The sequence below is a fragment of the Phyllostomus hastatus genome, unplaced genomic scaffold, assembly GCF_019186645.2.
Source record: "Phyllostomus hastatus isolate PE091 unplaced genomic scaffold, TTU_PhHast_1.1 phas_scaffold_585, whole genome shotgun sequence".
Lineage (NCBI taxonomy): Eukaryota > Metazoa > Chordata > Mammalia > Chiroptera > Phyllostomidae > Phyllostomus > Phyllostomus hastatus.
Genome location: NW_025334037.1, coordinates 17,204,155 through 17,229,424, shown reverse-complemented (window position 1 = coordinate 17,229,424; position 25,270 = coordinate 17,204,155). Strand labels below are relative to the sequence as shown.

Here is a 25,270-nt window from a genome sequence, read left to right as displayed (position 1 = left end):
CTTCATTTTTTAGAGCAGTTTTAAGTTTACAGCAAAACTGAGTGGAAAGTACTGAGTTCCCATATACACCACGTTCCCACACACACACACACACAACCTACCTCACTGTCAATGTCCCGCACTAGAGTGGTTCATTTATTACAAATGATGAACCCATATTGACACGTCATTCCCCAAAGTACACAAACCCATACTTTACAGTAGTGTTTACTCTTGATGTTGTACCTTCTATGGGTTTGGATAAATGTATAATGACATGTATCCATCATTATGGTATCACACAGAGTAGTTTCACTGCCCTAAAAATCCTCTGTGCTCTACCTATTCATCCCTCCTGGCCCCTGGCAACCACTAATCTTTTCCACAGTTTTGCCTTTTTCCAAAATGTCATGTAACTGGCATCATACAACACAGAGCCTTTTCAGGTTGGCTTTTTTCACATAGTAACATGCATTTAAGGTTTTGTAGTCCCTTACGATTTTAACATGCACATTTAATTATACATTTTCTACCAAAGTTTAGTTACTCAATATCTCTGTTTTCCCAGACAATATAAGGACCTTAGTGCCCTTTAATTAGTCACTGGATACCTCCTCCTATTTTTTTTTGTTAGAACTTTAGTTCCACACCTCAGGAAAGAAGTTTGTTTCATACTCGAGACTGCATATCTAGACTTAGGTCCTAGTAAACAAAGGGATGACACTGAGCAAGTTGCCTAACCTCCCTAGGTCTGGCTTTGTCTTTAAAATGGACACAATGATAATACTTATTTCAAAAGGCTGTTGCAAAGATTAAAACATACATATATTGTCATGTGGGAAATTACTCTGATGCACTGGTAGGTCTCCAACTACGCTCCTAGATAGGCTAGCTTGGAGCTCATGGAACAAAAGAGTGCATAAACCAAATTTAAAAACTCAAATCAAATGTATTGAATAGGTTTAAAACACAAAGAAAAATGTGCAGAGAGAGAGATGGGCTAGGTTAACATCCTGAGGGTGCAAGTGGGCTGAAGGGCACATCACCCAATCTCTGCAGCACCCACACATTCTCTGTCCATGGTGCGCCTCCCTTCCCTGTCGATGAGGTGGTTCCGAGGACCAGGGCAGAAATCCGAGCAAGGAGGCCTAACAGACAAAAGTGCCTGAAGCTGTGACACACACTTGCTCTGTGAGAGGGCTGCTTGGCAAATGCACTTGGCCAGTAATACACTGTGCTCCCCACTTAGCCTGATGGACAGCTATGGATTTCGTCCAGCAGAGGATCCAAAATGAGAGTCAGCAATGGGTGGCCACTTAAAGATCTCATGTTTTCTGTATGTACCATCCATGTGCTTCATGTATGTCTAGTGTCACATAAATACTTGTTGCTTTGTTCTTTAGTAAATTATAACTATTAAATGTCTATTTATCCTTCCACCCCTCTCTATGTTCATATATATATACTGTCTACTTACTTCCTGTCTGACACTCCTCAGGTTACTAATTTACTTATCTGTGCTTAGTGTAGCTAATGATTTCATTCATCCTATTGGTTGTTTTCTTGTCTTCTGGAACAGAATTGAATATTCCCAAACAATACAGAAACTACATATGACATATGTGCTGTGTCTTTACACTATTACCCGTTATGTAGAAATAAGTTGATAAATACTATTATTAACATGTAACATGGCTTTAATAGTTTTATCTAAGAGTAAAGATTAGCAATCAAGTTAAACTTGATCAAATCAAACAGCTAATTAGAAGTCATAATGTTAAAGTTACTTGGCTTGATGTTGGTCTGAAATTGATAACGAAGTACAAAGTTTAGCAGCCACTCCTTTTTACTATTAATCTAATTTATCCTCCCATCATTCTAGCTGTATAGATTTTAGGTTTTTGCTTATAAGGCTAGCACTACATTTCCCCCTCTTTCCTACAGGCTTATCCTCAGTTTGCTCTGACCTACCTGGAGGAGCTAACAGCACAAATGGATGTGACCCAGACAGAGCATCACATTCACCATGGCGCCTGGACCACAGCTCATCAGGAACACGACAGCAGCTTAGCAGAAGAGGTCAGTGCAGTGAGCCAGAGGCAAGGCGGAAATAGACCTCTGACAATGGATTCCCCAAAGAGAAAGCAATTCAAGCTGTTTTCAGGAGGCAAGCAAGAGTCCACATCTTAGCCTTGCTGATGGCTTAAAATCATACACATAGTGTAACTACTGAGATACACATTAACATTTGTAGAAACATCTGTGCATTTACATAAACATTTTATTAAATGGATGGTGACACACTGGCTTTTCTTATGGCTGCCTTCTTTTGTTCTGGCCACATACAAATCATGTATCTGCAGGATGAAGAAGACTGATGAAGAATTACCATTTGTGATTCCACAAATGGTGCAATGTTACAATTTTGGCATATATAGTTTAGATGTTTCCACTCAATGAAAATTAGCTATGTTATTTCTACATTTTATTTATTAGGTTCTGCAAAAAAGTGCCAGTGTCTCCCATCTGAAGCATCTGCCAGAGCCTCCAGACACCGATTTAATGCCAGAAGGTTCTCTTGGGGAGACAGGGCGGCTGACAGTGGCACTGGTGAGGCGGCTGGAAGAGAAACATCCCAAGGCGGCTGCTCAGAGGTAGGGCGCTGACAGCATGCGTGGAGCTTTATTGCTCAATGACATTCCATGTGTTCCTTCAGTTTCATGTGAGATTGATTTCTTGATGGTTATTGAAATATCTCAAAAACCCCTTGGCTTTCAAGCACAGTAGTTTTCAGGTCACATTTGATCAAGCGAGGTGACATTTATGTGTATTTCATTAAAGATCAATGTGCGGTAGTGTTTAGAAGCATACTTAGGGAGGGTTGCTTTCCTGGGAATGCGCTAAAATACTCTGAAATAACATAATAGGGCAAGACAGGCCTAAGCATATAAACAATTGTGAAAACACCGATAGGTCTGTAAGAAGGCCATACTCATAAAATCCTTTTAATGTTACATACAGAGAATATTACAGCTCGACCTTAGGATGAGTGCACAGTAGATGGTCTTCAGTAGTGATAATTTGACTAATTGACATGATTTCTGTTACTGGATAAAATTAACGTCAGTGATTTTGCTCACCGATTGAAACTTATCCTTAGTTGGAAAATGGAAACTGTTTCTTTGATCCTCTTAATTTGATTAGAAAACTAAAGTTTATTGTAATTCTGTTGGGGTTTGATGTTATAAATTGCAAAGTGACTTTATGAACTGCAACCTTAATATATAATTGTTTGAAACTGACTATATTGAAGTACCCTTAAAGGAGTAATTCAATTCTTACCATACTCATTAAAGTTTAAGAGAATTCCTAAGTTTAAATATTTCAACTGTAGCTGGAAATGTCAATTACATGAAAAAACAAAAAATGACAACTTCTATTTAAAAAATTAATTTCATCTGGGTTCATTGAGATGTAGTTGACATGTAACATCATGTAAGTTTGTGGCAACCTGACTCTTTATTTCAATTAAAAACTATATTATATTCTGAATGTGCATATTCCTGCCTCAGAATTGGATGGGAAAGGAACATTTTTTTTCCTGATAACAAAAGTGACTTTTCAATGCGTTGTCTCTTTAATTTGTTATTTAAACCTCAAATCCTTTGATTGTGTTGTTTTTAGTAAGACAGGACATAGGTAAACAAAGTCACAAGCCCAGTTCCTTACCATATTGTGGTATGGGGGTTCCTGGAACAGTGTGAAAACTTAACTTCCAGGTCTTCTTGCCCAGCTACTTTCTTTCTGTGGGTCTCAGTAGTCTGACACTCCACCACAGCACCACCAGGCTGCAGCTAAATGGCCAGGATGCTCCATCCAGGGCACTGGAGAGACACCTCTTGAGAGCAGTGTTTGAAGTCTTCATGTAAAACAGGAACTCAGGAGATACTGGGGCGCTGGGGAACTCCAACACCGTTCTGAGGCCACAGTTGACCTGTCTTCCCAGACTTATTCGGAAGCCACTACTTTTTGACAGCGCGCTGGGGCTTGTCATTATCCTGCCTTCAACTCCAGGAGGCACAGGTCTCTTCTGCTTTCAGATTTCTGAAATCTCTACGGTGTTTTTGTGTGTGTTTTGTGCTGGCCCTGATGTGCCAGCGTGTGGGACCCCAGTGACAACCCACATACTTTTCTGTGACTCCTTCCTTCCCCAGCTTGGAAATATTCTCTGTGAGGGTTGAGGGCATTGAGTAGTTCAGGGATTTGTCTCCTGTGTTCTCTTGTGTCTCCCTGTGGCAATATAGTCTGATGCTGGAACATTCCTAGAAACGCTTATACTATTAAAAATATGAGCTCACCCTAACCCCAAACAAAGCAGGTAATGTCAGTGAACATTCCACTGACATACCTGTTTGAGTTGTTAGACTTAAATGTGATGTCTTTAAATTCCCTGAAAAGCAGTAAGCACTCTGTAACAGTTGTGAAAATGTTCTGAAAACAGGTAGAGGTACAAAAGAGTCTTTCGAGGGGCTTGTATTTAGATTTGTGATTTTTAGTCAATGCCAATCGACCAGGGAACATATTTGGTATTTCGTAGGAAACTTCCCAGGGCCCAAGGCATTCCCCAGGGTTCGGGTCTCAGGCTGCAGCAGCCCTTCTGGCCTTAAAGCCTCAGGGATGTATCTGCATTCTCTTCTCCACCCCCACAATTTACCACAATAGGTGTAATTTCAGTATCTCTCCCTCTTTTTCTGTTCCTGAACAAAGTTATTTTGAGTACAGAGTAAGTACTTAAGGCAATTACTTTCTTCCCATTTTGGAAGGAACTGTTGGGCAAAATTAGAACCTGGGACTGACTTTGGCATATTGATTACTCTGAACCTTAGGTTGTCTTGTTAGGTTTGCGTGCTTTCCAAATACAAGAAGGTGAGTGCATTATAGTATTGCAGCCTCAAGGGAGGGCATTACATCTTCTTGCTTTTATCAGTGACAGTTTTACGACATATAAGAATGAAATCACTGCCAAAAATAAAGGAGTAATGTGAAATTATCAGGGTTGTGGAAATTTGAAAAATAAATAGAATTTTAGAACTTCAGGGAAAATATTAATCAAATAATGTAAATAAAGAATGTATAGTTGAAGAGAATTTTAAAAATGGAGATATAAATGTATGTACTTCCTAAGAAATAGCCAAGGGATGAGAGACCCACAAGAGCCAAATTTGGGGAGACAGAGAGATCAGTAGTTAGGGGCAGATAATATGTGGAAGTGAAGGATAACGTTCAATTATTAATTACCATACACTGACTTGGCTTGAGGGCTGTTGAGGCCCAGAGGCACTGAGTTAGCTGGCTAAGGCCTTCCAGCCAGGAACTTCAGGCAGGCGTCTCTGAGCCCACAGTCCTGTTCTCAGCCTCCATGTTGCTCTCCCGGACCATGTCTGTCCCTGCCCTAGCGGTTATCCGGATCTTCAGGTTTTCAAATGGGGCCTATTAGTTTTGACTGGATATCCCTGAAAGGGACCTTTAAGTAAGGCAGAACAGTTTAGAAAGGGAACAGTTTAGAAAGCTATGTCAGTACACTCAGCTTTCAGCAAAGACAATAAGAAGTAGAAGACACTGAAGGAAACTGGGAACGCTTGGTTTCTTGTTGAAGCCAATCTTCTAGATTTACTGATTTACGGAGGCTTGCACTTGAAGGATTCAGAGATACTTTTTACCTTTTTTGAAAATCTTTTTTTAAAAGTTGAATTTATTTGAGTGGCATTGGTTCACAAAACCATACAGGTCTCAAGTGTACAACTCAACAAAAAAGTGTTGTGTACAACACCGTCTGCACACTGCATCGTGCGCCCACCACTTTAAGCAAAGTCTCTTTCCATGTTGAATTATCCCTCCTCTGCCCATCTCTACCTCCCTCGCCCCCTTTCCCTCTGCCTCTACCATACTGCTTTCCGTGTCTATGTGTTATATAACTTGTCATGATTAACCAAGGCGTTCCACACTTGGAATGGTGGTTCAAGTCAACTTTTATGCAAAGTTGCTGAAAATACAAAATTTTGCAAAAGGTAAGTAGTAGCTGTCATTTGTTGAATACTTACATCATGTACCAATTGCTATGCTAAATAGTTACTTATAACAACATGATAGATTAATTTACTTATTGTTATAATAATATAATGGTAGAGGTACTCTTATAATACATGAAGGTGCAGCAACTGAGGTTCAGATGTGCCTATTTATACAGCTGGTTAATGGGGAAGAGGGGATTTGAACCTATATGCATTTAGATCTATAGCCTGTACTCTTTCTTTAGGAGAGATTGTAGTTATTCAATTTTATTTTATTTGTTTTCCCTCATGTCCATGAGTTTTTCTCTCTTTTTGTCCACCCTCACCCAACCCGCCGATATCCCCCACAACCAGTAGCTGTCAGCTGCTTTGTGTCTATGAGTCAGTCTGTCTCTGTTTTGCTTATTCATTTTATTCATTAGATTCCACATATGAGTGAAATCATATGGCACTTGTCTTTCTCTGATTGGCTTATTTCACTTAACATAATGCTCTCTGTACTGTAAGTCCGTCCATACTGTTGCACAGGGTAAGATTTCCTTCTTTTTTTTACAGCCAAGTAGTATTCCATTGTGTCAATGCACCACATCTTTCTTATCCCATCATCTACTGATGGGCACTTGGGCTGCTCTGAAATGTTGGTATAGCCCATACTCTTAACCTCTGTTTTATTCCTTATTCCTAGCAGTTTTTATTCTATTGATTTCATAACAGAATGTCAATATATTGAGTAGCCATATTGTCATTACTAAAATTTTATGTGTACTACATCATAAAAGATTTGATTAGACTATTGCCATTTCGATTTGTGTATTATTGTGAATTATATCCTAAAAAAACGACAACAATCACCACAAACCAGGCTCTCTTTTCTAGTCAGAATCATTTCATTTAATTTACACTGCCAACACTTGGGGAAAGCAATCTGTTGATTCATTTTTCTTTGTAACGTGGAAAACCTCTCTTTCCTATTGAAGAAAAAGGAAAGTTTCGGATTGTGTAAGGTCCTTTATGTAAGAGTCTTATTAGTTCATCATGGATTATATAGTTTCGTTTGCTTTAGCCTCGCTTCGAATGTTTTTGCTTCCTCTAACAGTGAGATATAGAAATGTGATTCTTTTCTTGTTTGGATAAAGTTGTGTGTATATTTAACTCTAAGTTTGGTCCAAAATAAAGGAAAGGTCATATGCTGGCATCTTTAAGTGTCTGGAATGTGTTTGTTTACATTAGTTTATCCAGTGGAGCCCTTTACCCTTATTTAAATTGATAGGGGGTGGGGAAGGATTGGGACAGCCGACAAAGCACACTGACCCAGCTTGTCACCCAGTGACCTGTGAGAAGGAAATAATGAACTGTGAGTAGCTGTCATCTTAACTGTTTCTGACAGTCTGCCTTCGGGCACATCTGTGTTAGTTGCATTGGAAAGGCCTTTGTTCTTTTCCCACTAGTGACTCTGCTGAGCGCTCAGGGGTTTGCTAGCTCCTATCCTCCCAACCGGCCTCCTTCCCGGGGAAGCGGGCAGCTGCCACCCACCGCACCGAGGTTTCTCTTCATGACCCGACTTGGCATGCACTTCACTCTTTCAAAGGAGTGCATATATTTAAAAGATCTTTGATTTATTTTCCATTTAGAATGCAATTTAATGTCTCATGAGTCTTGATACTAATAAAAAAGCAAGTTATAAAATGTATTTACTCTTCTCCTAATTTTGTATAGATAAAGGTAAAGATAAATAGATAGCTAACCAGATGGGCAGGTGACTTGAAGGAGATATTTCAAAACATTGACAGTTGTTACTGAGCTTTAAATTTTATGCACTGTTTATTTTCCAGATTTTAATAATTGAATGTTGTATTTGCAATAGAATAAAAATCAACATATGTTATCAAAGCATTTTTAACATAGGTGCTTGATACATGCTTTATTAGTAGAACTATTTGGAACAAATTAGGTAAGAATATGCTATATTTTTGTTGACACTCTCCACTGCTATTTTTAAAATAAATCTCTAATCATTTAAACTTCAAAATATTGCAAAAAATATTGCAATGTTTACATTTTAAAGTTAACCTGTAAAATTACTATAATCATTAGGAGATGTAATTTGATAAGAAACAGGTGTTTCCATCCCCAGTTCCCTAAAGCATCACTACCATTTCAATCATAACAAACGCAGAATATTCTGAACAGTGTATTTTATTTATAAACTATAATTCCTAAGTTAGTGTTAAAGCCTTATTTACATTTTTACAATTGCCATAAAATTAGTCTCTTTCCTGTAATTAAGTTGGGCTGCTGTCGGTATGGAACAAACACTGAGCATGTGGTCCTCACTGTATCTTATTTACCCTCCCAGGAATACACAAGCCCAAACTGCACAGAATTGGTCAGTTTTCATAAGGCCTTCCTCCCCTGAGAGACTAGAAGAAATGAAGCTTGAAAAAAAGCGATATGCTTTTTTCCTGCATTCAAGGTTTCTCTCTCTCAGTAACAGGTTTGAGATGTGCTAGCTAACAGATCTACTTGGTCTTCTGCTTTTGAGGAAAGGTAAATTAATGGCAAGGAGAAATTCTTTAAGCAGACAAATGATGGTCATGCCTCTATAATTATAAATTATAAAGAAAACCTACATAATAAACATACTAACAATCAAAAGAGCCATATCTAACTTGGTGAGTTCAGTAGCATATGATTTATTGCTCTATTAAATCACTTTTGTAGCTTTGCATATAGTTGATGGTAATTGGTAACAACCTTATTTGATTGGAACATTCTTCTCATTTTGGTCACAAATATTAACACAATTTTTGCAGAGATGATAACTGCATGGGTTAGTTTTAATAACAGTCAGACTCTGTGTTTATTAGGAAAATTAACTTTAAATTACACTCAAATTCTTATTTCTAAACTCTTACCAATAAAATTAAATGTTAATATAATTGCTTTTGATATTCATTAAATTCAATTATACTTTCTAAGAATGAAATCGTATGTTAGATTACATTACTGTTTTTAGCTATTGAAATGCTCAGCTTGAAGCATACTGTATTCCACAGAGTTTGGTATTTTATTTAAAAACATTAAATTTTGTGTTCCAGAGATGCAGGAATATATTTATCATTCCTCTTTTAAATTAGAAAAGTCAAATAACCTGGCTTTTGTTGATTGGCTGATATTGTTGCCTGTTTGTGTGTTGGTATATTTTAAAATTAATTCCCATTTGTTCACTGTGAATAAAATTAAAGAAACAAATAATCTAATTGCACCTGCTTCTTTGAAACAAAGTCAAAATCAAGTGTTCCAAAGGATTAGGTTAATATCCACAGATATTCATTAAGTCAGAAATTATAAAAGGCTTTCAAATAAGCATTTTGTGATTAATCTTTGTTGTACTTACTGCCATGAGGTACCCAAACCTTCAGCACCACTGCTAAATTTCCATTTTTTAAAATGTGTTATTTATCTTTTTGTTTTACTCAATATTGTCTATAAAGCTATTTGAGGTATGAATGGGAAACTCTGCTTCTACATCCTCAACCTGTAGCTGCTAAGCTAGAATATCCATCTATCTGGCATTATAATAGTGAATGTAGGAGCCAATGAGGGTCTCCATTTGAATACTGTGGGTGGACAAGGAGGAGGCTGGTGGTGGAGGTACTATGAGGTTACAGCATATGGAACTGGGTGAAGCAGAGTTCAAGCAGTCAGAGAGACCTGTCAGTTAGCTTCCTAACTTATCTACCTTTTCAGCCCTGGTCCCCCCAACAACCTGTTCTCCACTTAGAGGCCAGAATGTTCCTTTCATGTTCATAAGTCAGATCATGAGAGTCCTCAACCCCAAATCCTCCAATGGCTTTTTACCTTTTTTAGAGTGAAACCATGATCTTTATTTTTTCATTTTATTTCTTTTTAAATTAAATTTATTGGGTGACATTGGTTAATAAGACTATATAGGTTGCAAGTGTACATTTCTGTGATACATGATCTGCATATTGTGCTGTGTGCCAACCACCCAAAGTCAAATCATCTTCTATTACCATATATTTGAGCCATTTTATTCTTTAAAAGCTCCTGCACCTCCCTTCCCTCTGGTAACCAGATATGTTGTCTGTATCTATGAGTTCTGTTTGTTTGTTTTTCTTATTTGATCATTTGTTGCTTTCAGTTTTATATTCCACATATGAGTGAAGCCATGTAGTTCTTAACTTTTTCTCTCTGACTTATTTCACTTAGCATGATATTCTCAAGGTTCATCTGTGTTGCTGTATATGGCAGTATATCCATTGCATTGGATAAAATGTCCATATTACCCAAAGTAATATACAGATTGAATGCAATCCCCATCAAAATTCCAATGATTTTTTTTATTTATTCATTTTTAGAGAGGGAAGGGAGGGAGAAGGAGAGAGAGAAACACCAATGTGCGGTTGCTGGGGGCCGTGGCCTGTAACCCAGGCATGTGCCCTGACTGGGAATCGAACCTGCGATGCTTTGGTTCGTAGCCCACGCTCAATCCACTGAGCTACACCAGCCAGGGCTAGATATTTTTTAAAAATAGACATATAAATCATCAGATTTGTATGGAACCAAAAAAGACCCCAAATAGCCAAAGCAATCCTGAGGGAAAAAAACAAAGCTGAAAGTATCACACACCCTGACTTCAAATTATGTTACAAAGGGACAGTAATCAAAACAGTATGGTATTGGCAGAAAAACAGACACACAAACCCTTGGAACAGAATTGGGAGTCCATAAATAAACCCACACTTACATGGGCAAATAATTTTTTTTTTAAATCTTTTTTTTTAAATATTTTACTTATTTATTTATTTTTTAGAGAGGGAAGGGAGGGAGATAGAGAAACATCAATGTGCGGTTGCTGGGGGTTATGGCCTGCAACCCAGGAATGTACCCTGGCTGGGAATCGAACCTGGGACACTTTGGTTCCCAGCCCGTGCTCAATCCACTGAGCTACGCCAGCCAGGGGCAAATAATTTTTGACAAAGGATCCAAGGACATACAATAGGGAAAAGAAAGTGTCTTCTATAAATGGTTCTGGGAAAATTGGAAAGCTATGTGCAAAAGAATGAAACTAGATTACAGTTTGTCCCCATATGCAGAAATCAATGTAGAGTGTATTAAAGACTGAAATATAAGATCTGAAACCAAAATCTTTACTAGATGAGACATGGTCTTACTTTACCAGGCCAATGGTATTTCTCTGACACGAGTCTCCCTTCCCTGCCTCTGTCCAGCCAGCCTGGCTTCCTGGCAGTCTCTCAGACTCACTTTGCCAACTTCATTGTCACGTTTTCATTATAATTTCAATTTTGCTATACTATTAGATCCATGAATTATTCAGAAGTATATTTCTTAATTTCCAAATATATGAAATATTTCTGCTGCATATGTGTGTTATTGACTCTAGTTATTGACTGTTAACTTCACTGGTTGAAGACCATTTTTGGCATGATTTTAACTCTGGCATTTGTTGATATTTGTATTATAGCCTAACCATACCCAGACATTTTTGTAAATTATTCATGTGTGCTTGAAAAGAGTATATGTTCTGCAATTTAGAGGTGTAGTGTTCTATTATGTTAATTAGCTCAAGTTTGATTAATGTGTTTCCAAATCTTGTGTGTATTTACTGATATTTTGCTTGGTAGATCATTTACCAAAAGATACTGTTAAAATCTCCCACTTACAATTATGGATTTGTCCATTTCTCCTTTTATTAGATTTATGAATTTTTCATTTCTATCATTTGAAGCTATTTATTAGGTACATAGAATTTTATAAGTGTTATACCTTTCTTTTTAAAAAAAGATTTTATTTATTTATTTTTAAAAAGAGGGGAAGGGAAGGAAAAAGAGAGGGAGAGAAACATCACTGTATGGTTGCCTCTGGCATGCCCCACAATGGGGACCTGGCCCACAACCCAGGTGTGTGCCCTGACTGGAAATCAAACCAGCGACTCTTTGGTTCACAAGCCTATGCTCAATCCACTGAGCTACACCAGCTAGGGCCTAATTGTTATACCTTTCTGATAAATTAATTATGGAATTATATTATGGAATGTTCCTCTTTAACTATAGTAAATTTTTTACTTAAGGTTTATTTTGCTTCATATTAAATATAGCAACCCAAGCATTTTGGTCAGTGTTTTCATATTTTTTTTGTGTGTCCTTTATTTTCAAATTTTATCCTTATATTGAAAGTGTTTTATATGAAAGCATATTTTTCTGAATGGAGTATACCAATCTATGTCTTTTAGTTGAAGTACTTAGTCCACTTACCCATAACAATTACTGCTACTTTGGGATTTAAATATAACACATTACTCTTTGATACCTATGTGTTCCAATTGCTTTATGGTTTGTTTTGCTTATATACATTGAATATTTTGTATATTACCTTATTCTTTTCCTCCCAGTTATCTTGACAGTTATTCACTCTTCTACTGTTCTTCTAATGGTTATTCTAAAGATTATACATGTTTCATTGGCATATTAACATATAATATAGAGGAAGGTGGCGGCAAGGTAGGAGGGAGCGGATTCCACTTCCCCCTACACACAGGAGATAAACCTGGCCAATCTACGGAGAAACAGAGCAAACAGCCAACAGTACCCCAGCATATATGAAAGTAGGAGACCACAAATTGTAGTGGGCATTGAAAACCATATAATATAAATTAGTGCTTTTATCACTTCTTAGAGAATTCAAGGATTTTAGAAGTCTTATGCTTCATACATACACTTTCTGACTACATGCTCGTGCAGAAACACCCCACAAAATATTATAATTATTATTTCTTAATCAATATTCATTTAGACTAAGTCCCATTTTGCTCTTCCTGTTGATCTTTATTTTTTTCTGTTTCTCTGAACTTCAATCAGGAATCATTTTCTTTCTTCATAAACAACATCTTCTGTATTTTCTTAGGTTGGGTCTGCTCGTCATGAATTCTCTCAATATGTATTTGTCTTAAAATATCTATATTTCACTTCTATGTTCTCATTTTTATATTGTTTACTGGGCATGAAATTCTGGACTGTCAACTACTTTTTTTTCACAATACCTTGAAGGTATCATCCCGTTGCCTTTGACTGCATTCCCCTCCCCCCACAACTGAGAAGTAATGTGTCAGTCTTATCGCTCCTTTGAAGGCAATGTGTTGTTTTTCTCTGACTGACTTTAATATTTTTATTTTGTATTAGGTTTTTACTATAATTTTCCTTAGACTGTTTTGCTGTTATTGTTTATTGTTTATACTTATAATATTTGGGGTCTTAGCACTTGAATCTGTGGCTTACTGTCTTTTATCAGTTTGAGAAAATTCTCTGCAGTTGTTTCTTCACACACTGTTTCAGCTCCATTTTCTCTCTTTTCTCCAAGGGACTGCTAAGGGTATATATAGTAGAACTTTTTTTTAAATATACACCCTATGTCTCTTATGTTCTAGTTTGTATTTTCTACCTTTCGTCACCTTCTGCTTTAGTGTGAATATTTTCTTTTTACTTGCCTCTCAGCTCATTAATTTTCTCTTCAACTTTTTCTAACCTGCAGCTAAATCTACACATTCAGTTCTTAAGTTTGTTATGGTATTTTCAGGTATAAATTTTACATTTGGTTTTATGGCTAATGGTATTAGCATAATTTACTTAATCATTGCTCTGTTATTGAGCAATTAGGTAGTTTCTAGTATTTTAAGTTTATAAATTGCATTAAGACAAACATCTTTGATTCATGTTTAGAGTTCCTTTAAGCTATAAACATTTATTAAGCACCTTTTTTTCTTGCCCACAACTTTGTCGATGCTGAGAATATAAAAATATATCTAAAAAGTCTCTAATTTTCATGAGTTCATGTTATGATAAATCATTTTGCTGCCAAGTTACTTGTGAAACTTTGCATAAGGTTGTGGAAATTGCATTGATCATGATATTTATTGAATTGCTTTTTTTATTCTTTATTTTATTTGTTTATTACTTAGCTAACCAAATAATGGGACAAATTTTTACTTTCTGACGGCAGTTATTTTCTTTTTGCAAACATTACCCATCTTCATATTTTTTGATTTTAAAATAAACTATAGAATTAGTCAAACTATGATACCTGTTGTCTTAGAATTCTTTTTATGTTTTTAAAACAATTGTCGAGTATCAACCTTTGATAATGAATAGTTGCTGAAAATATTTATGAAAAATAAACAATTTTGTCTTCCACCTAGTTATTTAATAATAATTATTTTGCAGTACATATAATCATTTTAATTGCCTGTCAGTTTAGCTACTTGAGTACAACTGACAGTCCTTTGATTGACTTGTTATCATCTATAAGTTTGTCATGAGTCCATTCTTTTCGATGGAAAGTTTCCAACTGGACCTTTCTGTGTTTATGAGGCAATGGGGCCAACTGCACAGACAAAGCAATACTCCAATATTCACGTGCTCAGAACACGTAGATTTTAGAATCAAGTTTTAAACTTTGAACTCCCATTACTAAGCTTTGCTTATTGTATTCTTTGCTGTTCTGTTACTTGCCAACACTTGAGTTAATTCACATAGCTAAATAATAAACATTAGTTTTGCACTTTTATGTTAATTCATTCATTTGATAAATGCTTTCAAGTACTTACTAAGAGAGATGCTATAACTTCCTAATTGATGTCTCAGTATCTGGAGTCAGATTAGCCTTGTTTCCAGTCCTAGCTCTTCTAAGTACTCACTGTGTGATTTGGGGGAAGCTATTTAATACCACTATTACTCAATTTCCTCATATACAAAAGGGGGATAATAACTGTTGTGACATTTAAATTATATCACAAATGCTAAAGGATGGCACGATTCCTGGCACATGGTAAATATGCAGTACATGGTAGCTTTCATGGTGGTAATAATGTGCTATTATTAGTATTGATTTAGTATGAAGAGCAAAACTAAGGGTGCAAAGTAATTCCTCCCTTTAAAATTCTCATTGGGGAAAAGCTGTGAACCACTACATTTTTAATGTTATTCAAAAATATTTTTTTCATTTCTCATGAAATGTAGAGAATTATGCTACATAGTATTTGAATATGTCTTAAAAAACTCCCTGGCTGGCATAGCTCAGTGGATTGAGTGCGGGCTGCGAACCTAAGTGTCGCAGGTTTGATTCCCAGTCAGGGCACATGCCTGGGTTGCAGGCCGCGGCCCCAGCAACCGCACATTGATGTTTCTCTCTCTCTCTCTTTCCCCCTCCCTTCCCTCTCTAAAAATAAATAAATAAAATCTTTAAAAAAACTCACCATAACCTCAAAATGTATACATATGCTAAATATGTATATTCACAATGGAATAACTTATCAGTAACAAACTATAGTCATTTACTAATATGTGTTTCTTTGTGAACAAAATAAATTGGGTATTTTAAATTACCAAATTGGAGGATATAAATACTTAGGATAGTCTTGTCTCAAGAAAGTTTAAAATTCTAGTAACTGTTACTGTTTTTCATTATTCATGTTTATCATTAAACTTGTAGAAAAAATAGCTAAAGTAAAAGGAAAGGAAAATAAATAATCCTGGATTATTTTCATGTTTTTCCCTGTCTATATTTTTTATTGTCATAGTTATATTTCCAAAATGGGGAATGCTAATTTTTTTGTGTTTGACAATAACAATACAATAACAGACATTAATATGATCTGTGACCACATTTTTACAAGATTAAATATATGCCTATATTATAATTATTTAGTGTGAATCTTAATTTGCGTAACCAGTGCCACAATAAAGGACTTTCAGATGTTTTCAGGTTTTTTCTCTTATAAACAAGATGGCTATAAAGAATGGATAGACACTGGGAACACGATGTAGGTGTTCCATAATAAGAATCTCAAGTTTTTACTCGGCAGTACATGAGAAACACCTCCTCCCAGATGTCATGAATCAGAGAAAGAGCAGGGGCTGTGTGTTTGGAAGGACTGTGGAGAAGGGACTAGAGCTGAGCCCGTGAGGAGAGCGGCACTTGTTTTGTTTGAAAGTGAAGGGAAGAACATTTCATGAGGAGAAATGGTATTCCTTTTTGTTTGTGAGGTGATGGCTCCCCTAACATTGATGCACGGCCATGCAAATCTTTTTTTCTTGTGAAAATTACCATTCAGCTTAGTCGATTTGAGAGTGTGTCTTTTTAAATAGCCTACTTATCAGAGATCTAGGATTGTTCTAATTCCTATTGATGTGAGCACACATATGAGAAAGCTATAATTATCCTGCAGGTATACATTCTCCTGGAGTCACTGGAATTTTTGTTTCTCTTTTTGTACCCTTAATCGTGTTGTAAAATTTTACAATTTTAGAAGTCATCTTTTTCTTCCTGAGGTCAATGAATTCTTTCAGGTTAATAAGATGTTGAACTTTGATAGTTTTAATTTTTTTAAAAATGAATCTGGATCTGGCATAATTGAACCCATGTCTTTGCCACTGTGAAAACTTGACAGGTGAAAAAGTTTCCACTGTTCAGCGATAAGCTGGGAAAAGTATGCCCCTTAGTGTTTATTTGTTGCATATTGTATGTGGCTACCAAGGCACAGGAATTCACTGAATCTGACTGAGGCCATGAGGGAGTGCTTTATGTTGAAACATACAAATCTTTTTCTGTGAATGGTTAAATGTGGAATACTACTCAGCAATAAGAAAGAATAAACCAATGAGACACACAGCAGCTTGGATGAACCTCAACAAAATTATGCTGAGTGAAAAGAGCCAATCTCAAAGAATGCACATTTCATAATTCCACTGATGTAACATTTAGGAAATAACATAATCATAGAGATGCCAACAGATGAGCAGTTGCCGGGAGTTAAGAATGGGTGTGGAGATAAATGGGTCTTGTGGTGATGGTTCACTGGAGTGTCTCGATTGTGGTGGTGGTCACACAGGGTTACAAATGCGATAAAATGGCCTAGACACGCATGCACATGCATGCACGACCTAGCAATGGAGTGTGAAATCCTCCTTGTGCTTGAATCTGACTTTTTCTTATGCCACCAGCTGGAGAAATAAAGGGGTTTATGTGAATAGATTATACTCACCCAGCTTAGCTCCTACCTGAAGGTCCCTGGTGCTGTATTACATAGCATAATCATAGTGTAATAACCCCAGAGACATCTCATCCTCACAGGTTCCAGGGACTAGGGCAGGACATCTTCCGGGTCCATTTTTAGAATTCTGCTCACTACATTGCTGCTTCCAGGTTAAGGACTAGGAGATAAATGAAGAAGTGAATTTTTTCATTTATCTCCTAACTGTAGAATTTCTGTCATAGTCAGCCATAGCACAGAAAGGGAATAAGAGATGATAGCATTTAGAGTATTCAAAAAAATTCATGTGCCTAGCAATCTAACAGTTCAGGTCAAACAGCCAGTCATTAATATCATATCCAGTACTTAGAGTAGGGCTTGGATTGTGAGAGAGGGGAGGAAAAAATGCAAAACTTGTATGTGGCATAATGATAGCAACTGTACCGGGACTTTCCATTTTATTGACCATCAAGAATTTGAGAGCTCAACAGTGTAACCAATGCCTATGTATTTGGTGTTGATTCTAAACAGTGAAGGAGAAAATTCCCAGTGTTTTTACTTTTATTTTTTATGTCATGATGAGTCCCCATGGAAAGCATCTAGAGGCAGTAAGATAAACCAACTGGTTAAAAAGAAACTGGAGTCAGACCTCCTGGGTGAAAACATCTAAACTTGGCAAAACTCCCTTTCCCCCTTGTGTTTTAGTTGCCAGTTCTGAGAGATGAGGTGTAATTCCTCAGATGGTGGTTATAAGAATTAAATGAAATAATGCATGAACTCAAGCTGTAATGTAATATTGTAGGTAAGAGCACAGACGTGGGAGCCAAACTCCCTGCATCCAAGTTCTTCCAAGCTGTTACCTGGTTCTAGTTACTTAACCTCCCTGCTTCCATTGTTTTCATTTGCAAATTGGTAATTATGTAACATCAACCTTATAGGATCACTGAGGGTTAAGAAAATCAATGTTTGTCATGCAATTAGACTAACACAGGTACATTTATATAGTGTAGGCACTCATATACAAATGAGTGCCCACACCCTATCACCTTGTTCTATCTCTTCCATAGTGGTTAGCACTATCTAAAACTCTCTTGTTTACTTACTAGATATGCCTTATTTATTGTCTGTCTATCCCTTGAAAGTTTAAGCTGCTTGAGGACAGGGACTGTCCCGTCTTTTTCACCCCTGTATACTCAGAGACAGGAGCATTGCTCTACACGGACATGGCACACTCAAGAAATACCATTGACTGAATTAATGATTAAAACTAAAAACGTAAGCATAAACTCCCCAGTGTACTTTAACTGATACATGATAAAGCCTCTGAATGAGAAGTCTTTTTTTAATTGTTTATGCTATTACAGTGTCTCAATTTCTTTTTCTTCCCTTTTGCCCCATGCACCCAGCCCACTCCTCCCACCCACAGTCAGTCCTCTCTCTGTTGTCCATGTCCATGAGTCATTCATACATGTACCTGGACTAGTCCCTGCCCCATCCTTCCATCATCCCTGCCCCCCCGCCTCTTATAGCTATCAATCTGTACCATGTTTCCATGTCTCTAGTTCTGTTTTTTCTTGTTAGTTTATTTTGTTCATTAGATTCCAGTTATAAGTGAGGTCATATGGTATTTGTCTCTCACCAACTGGCTTATTTCACTTAGCATAATGCTCTCCAGTTCATCCATGCTGTCGCAAAATGTAGGAGTTCCTTCTTTCTTTCTGCTGTGTAGTATTCTGTTGTGTAAATTAACCAGTTTTTTGATCCACTCATATACTGATGGGCATTTAGGCTGTCTAGCACTTGGCTATTGTTGCTAAATAATGCTGCTATGAACGTTGGGGTGCATAAATTCTCTTGAATTGGTGTTTCAAGATTCTTAGGGTGTATTCCTTTAGTTCTTGCTAATTTGTCATTTATGACATGCACCAGAATGTGCAACTTCCTTCAGGATCTTTTACTGTAAATACCTTGAGCAAAGCACTATTGAGAACTTTTCTCCTGTTCATGTGAATGCCTACAATGCTTTGGCATTTTACCGCAATGACCCCAGAGGAGTTGCAGTTTCTTGGTGATACTGACCTAGCTTTCCTAACTCACAGCTGCTTCCTGGTACGTTGTCTGATCTCTGGGATGAAACAGGGTTTAGGATGCTTTCTCATTTGCTCCATTTTTTTTCTTCCTAAAGTATAACTAGCTGACAAAGTCAACTTGGAAATTACCTTGTATTTCAACACCAAGATCTCTCAGGCCTTATACGGCTAAACCCTTAATTATTGATGATTTCACAAATAATAGGAATCTATTGGTACAGACTTCTTTTTGTCTTTCAGTAGGAAATATATGGACCTTTAACTGCTGTTAGTTAAAATTATGTTTGAAATGGGAAGCACATGAGTTCCTTCTGTGTGTTAGTTCAGTGCTGGGCACCTTCCACGTGTTCTCTTATATAATCTCACAAAAGATTCTTTGAGGTAACTATTATTTCTACCATTTTTTTTTCTCATGAGGAAAATGATGCCCAGAGAGTTTGCCTGATGTTCTAGGGTCAACCAGTAACTGGCAGGGCTGTGATTTGAACCTTAGGCTCCGGAAGCTGAGAATACCCTTCTGTCTACTAGAGCGGGGATTGCCCAGCCAGCAGCATTGGCATTTACTGGAAACTTGCTAGGAATGAGTTCTCGGGTCTTTCCCCAGATTTGGGATGGAAATGGGGCAACACTCTATGTGCATACTCCAGTAATACAGCTGCAGCCTGAGAAGCATTGCACAATCTCACACATGTGCACAATTGTGCCTAGCCAGGGAGGTGACTGCGTGAGGTAAATGACTTTCATTTGGGGGCAATGTATAATATTTATAAAATTTTCAGTTGCATTTTTCTTTCTCAAAACATAAGGCTCTGTTATACCTATTTTTAGAATTTTTTCATTTTTTTCATCAAATAATCAAATTCCGTTTTGACCAGTTTTTTAATATAACTATAGCACCACCTTCAAGTGGCCAATATTATTTTCAGTTTGTTTCTGAAATTTAGTATTGCTATGGCTTGAACTGTTTTTATTGGATATCTAATAAATTTAAATTTTTTTTTGTTAGTTTGTTATTTGTCTTCATGCTTTGGGGTTTACATTTTAATGACTGAAGCCTTGTTTGAAATCCAACTAATTGTATTCTTTTTGCCACTCAGTAAACACAAATGAGTACATCAGTTTGTTCTTTTTACCCCGGGAATTGTGGGACTAAATCACCTTATTTTATTAATTTAACAAATATTTATAAAACAATGATCATAACCCAGGCACTGTTTTGGGTACTTGTTATTAAACTAATTGGTTATTTCTTTAAAAGAGTCAGTGTCTGTACCCATTATACCCACTATTATTGTGAATATCATATCACTTAAAATTTCCCATATTTTTGTCATTCTATAGGGACCTTAATTTTATAGAATTCCTGAATCATCTCTCCCTGCCTCTTGTAGAGCAATACTAAGATTTATTGAGTGCTTCCCTTTCTCAGGCCAGGACTCCAGCTTGCATTTCTCACCGTGTGAGTTTAATTATTAAGATTATCCCCAATTCACAAATCAGGTGACAGAGGGAATGGAACTAGTCATCCAAGGTCAAAGAGCTAGTGCGGGGGAGAGTCAGGATTTGGAACAGGTTGTCATTTAGAGTGTGGCTGACCTCTCAGATATCATGATTGAGCCCTGCTTAAACCATCATGTCATACATTCCATTAAATGTTTTAATATATTTTCCTTTGACTATTTTTTTCATTTCAAGTCCTAAACATAAAAAAAAATCCTTTAATGTGTAACGTTCTGTAGACCAGGGACAATAACCTACAACCTTATAGTGCAATTGCCTGTCATAGAGTAGGGGTTTAATGAGGGATGGATAAATTAAAATAATGATTTTGGATACAGCTTTTTATTTTATCACATTCATACTAATTATCACATAACTAAGTGTCCATAGTAAATACTTACTATAATATTACTAAATACCTTAATTTGATAGTTACTTGTTAAATTATGAAAACTGAAGAAAAAATTTGACATTATAACATACAAAAATTATTTCTTTTCTAAGTCCCACATTTTTCACTTTTAGCTTCTAAACTGGCCCTTCCTTCCTTCCTTCCTTCTTTCCTATTAAAAAAAAAGAGAGAGAGAGACCTCATTTTAGATCTATCCAAAGGAAAGCACTTCCAGCGGTAGAACTGTTTCCCAGGAGAGCTGTCCTGATGTTGGGGCACAGGACTCGAGTCAAACTTACTATTCGGGTCTTCAGCCATGCTCCATGCCTGGGGCACTGTTCACTCTGGAGACACAGACACCAAAGGTGGTGAGCCTGCCAAGAGGCCAGTGAAACAAGTCAAACAAAAAAAATTTGGATACTTCCCTCTTCCAAAAATCTGTTACGAAATCTAGAGTGGATCTCTAGTGTATTTTATTTGTCAACTGACCCAGAGAATTGTGTCTTTATCTTTCTAACATTCACAGCTCAAACAAATTATTATAATTCAAGACTCTTATTGTTTTCCAAGGATTTGGCAGACATTACCGAACATAGAAGGATGTGCAAAATGTTGAAACTGAAACAAAGAATCATATATTTTTCAGTTAATTTTAAATACATAGTAAGTAACTAAGAAAATAAGTATGGTGCTAAAAAGGAGGGAAAAAAATTAGCAAAAATATGTCAGATATCCAAATGCTTCCTTCTCAGGTATATATTTACATTCATCAACTGGATCAAATTTCTATTTCCATTCTCTGTTATTCTGAAAAAGAACAAAAGACTAATGCTTCCTTGAATCACTTTTAAAGTCAAGATGAATGGTCTGAAAGGATTAGCATCTAGGGAGATAAAAATTAGAATTAAAGATAATCCTGATAAGAGGAAGAGATATTCAGATTCTCACTAATTCCATTGATTAGGAAGATATGGTAGTTCACTAAGGGGAAACAAATAAATGTTAAGTTGATAATGAACCTGCCTGGCAAGGTGAATGCTGGGATATCATTGAGATGACAGACCTTCAGGAGGCCCTTGGAAACACCACATTTTAGAAAGCGAGTTGGCCCTGTGCCCTTTCAACAGGCCCTACATGTGCACAGTTACAAACTTCTCAGGTAATCTACCCATTTTGCCTTAACTCTAATCCACCCTGAGTGGAATCCAGCTCTGAACTCAGAGCGTCGAATCTGAGGACTAGCAGGAGATGGCTCAGAACTTGGGTTTCTAAACTCTGTTTCTGAGAGCCTCTGGTTTCTGGGGCATGGAGGATGAGCCAGTGGGGTGGTCTAAGCAAGCTTTTCCATTTCTCTACTTCAAGAAGAATAGCCCTGCTTTTCTGCAAAGGCAGTGCAGTGTAATGATGAAGCATGTAGATGCTGTGTTTCAGGCTGCTTCACTACAAATTCGGACTCAGCACTTACTAGTTTATATGCCTTGGATAAGCGACTTCCCCCTGTTGGTTTTCCATATCTGCATAATGGCCACAACAGTAGTACCTAATTCTCATGGTCAGAGTAGTACCTGGCATATCATAAGCACTTAGTAAATAACTGTCTGAACTAGCCGTTCTGCTGGAATATAAAAAAAAATAAAATAAAAAGTAAACCCTAGGGCCATTAATTTTAAGATAGTTATGAAAACTAAGTGTTAAGGAGTACAAGAACCCCTGTCATACTTCTGTTATTTCCTTACTGACCTATTTCACACTATGTTCTTTTAAATAATGTATCAATTTTATTTTTTCATTCTTTATCTTACTAAATATTCATAAAGCATGTATATTTTACTTGTGTGTTATATTTTGAATGGCTTATGTCAGGTAGGGCTGACACTTGTGTAATTTGCTTTTTATACTGTCTTACCAAGACATAGGTGGGTCCAGACTGGGGATGGCTTTTTGAGGATGACAATGATAATATTGATGATAATCTCTAATATGGATGATAATCTCTCTAAGTAATGGTCAGAGGACCTAGAATTATTCTACACAAAATGAGAAAGGAGAGCAGTGGTGAAATAGTGAACATGTATTTAGGAACATACACAGAATACAGTGAGTAACTTTTACCTCTCTCAAACTCAGAATAAATAGGAATAAACAAGCATTCGGTTGAAGCGCATTTAACAAGTGCCTGTCACTTGCGAACTACTCTGCTAGGTGCAAAGAGGAACAAGATCGGTCTCAGAGGAGTATGCAATTTGTCAGATGAAATGCTCAGTTTCTGTAGAGCAGAGCAACTTCAAAATGATTATTTAGAGTTGATTAGTGCCAGAAAGTAGGGAATTGCTTTACAAGTAAAATGGAGGCATGCTGAAAAGGCACAGGAGGTGTTCTGAAAAAGCTGTCAATGGGCAAAGCTAGAATAATTGAAGCAAAAATAAATAAATAAATAAACAAACAAACAAATAAATAAATGCCAAAGAATAAATATCCGTGAGTTTATATTCATACAAGTACATACTGAATAAATAATTGAATGGGGAGGAGAAACCATTCCTTCTCACAAGAGAGCTCTGGTTATAAATGTAGAAGGAATAAAGGAGATAGAGTATCATCATCAGAACAGCATATATTAGCATATGCTAATAATTACTGCAGGCAAGATCCATTAACAGAAGCTAAAATTGGGGGGTGAAAGTTTAAGGTAAAATAGTATATTTCTAATTATATTCCTCAAATATTTATTAGCTACAAGGGAAGTATAGTAATTTACAGTAGAGAAACTTGGCAGATAGCATCTTAACCAACCGATCAAAGTTGAGACATTGGTGTAACTGAATAAGGTATGAAACCTATGAATAAGTAATGAGACATGTAAATGTGAACCAAGCAAGTGGATTCCATGCCCACTGCTCACTAGACAGACTAGAAACGGAGGCATCAGTCCTTTGCAGACAGAATAAGCTTTATTTCAGGGCAGCCCAGTAAGGAGACAGGAGGGAAATCTCAGATCTGTCTCCCTCACCAAGGGCTTAACTCAGCTTTTAAAAATAAGTGGTTATATATAATCATTAATTCTAACTCGGGAGGTCTGATTGGACAACCTTGGCCATGTATGGTAAGTGGCTTTAGCACCGGATCTTCCTGGACAATGGGGTCTTGGCCTCCGAAAGGATTCTGGTGTTCAAGTTCCGGTCATGTTCTAATCCTTTGGTTCCATGAAGGGGGTGAGACTTTGGTTCCAGGTGCAGGTGGAAGTCAAAGTCCTCTCCTCTGGACATGCTTTGGCTGAATGACTAGAGCAACTCAGTATCTTGTCACAGAAAGGACAGGACTATTTTGAGCTCATTGTGTGGTAACACGTGGACATCATGTACCCTCTGAAGTGATCTGATGGGACAGACACCTCTGTGGTATTCTTAATCCAGAGCCATAATCTCAGTCTACTCATGAGAAAATAGCAAACCCGAACTGAGGCACATTCTACTGAATCATTTTCTTCAGAAGTTTCACGGTCTTTAAAGGAAATACTGATCAGCCATCTTAGATTGGAGGACACTAAGGAGATATGATGACAAGATGTAATTTGGTGTTCTGGACTGGATCCTAGAACAGAGGAAGAACAATAGAAAACCTGATGAAATCCCAGTGAAGCCTGTAGCTTAGCTAATAGCATTGCATCAGTGTTAATTTCTTAGTTTTGATAATTATATAATGTTAACAACATAAATGGGACCTGGGTGAAAGACATAAGGGAGTTCTGTGTTATTTCATAACTCATCTGGAAGTCTAAATTATCTCAAAATAGAGCATTAAAACATAAAGCTGATTCTTCTAAAATACTGAGATTTCTTAGATATGTTTCTGGAACAGCAAAGGCAGAAAGTAGAGATCTACAAAAAACAGCTCTAACTCTGTGATTTTGTAGAATTTTTGTGGATACTTTTTTAGGCTCCTAAGCCATCCTTTGAAAATACATTTTTTGTGTTACTGTCTTTATTAAACAGTGCCGTGTTGTCCTGAGTCACGTGTGTGTATTAAACCCTGTGTGGAACGTATATATGAACGCTGGAGAGGAAGATGTGTTTGAGTGTGGAGTTGAGTCCTTATTAACAACTCCATTCAGAATGTATTTCACAACGGTGAGGTCACTTTTTGCTTCCATTTAACATATTAGTTAAGCTAC

The 25,270-nt window shown here is 36.9% G+C and overlaps 1 protein-coding gene across 2 annotated transcripts in view; it reads left to right on the top strand.

The window, feature by feature from the left end:
• Window positions 1-25,270, top strand: part of DCDC1 (doublecortin domain containing 1) — a 352,665-nt gene that overhangs the window by 199,133 nt on the left and 128,262 nt on the right. For both annotated transcript variants that reach the window (XM_045825425.1, XM_045825424.1), the window contains 2 exons: window positions 1,924-2,058; window positions 2,476-2,633. In XM_045825425.1, coding sequence (XP_045681381.1) covers window positions 1,924-2,058; window positions 2,476-2,633 — 293 coding nt within the window. The remainder of the gene's footprint in view (window positions 1-1,923; window positions 2,059-2,475; window positions 2,634-25,270) is intronic.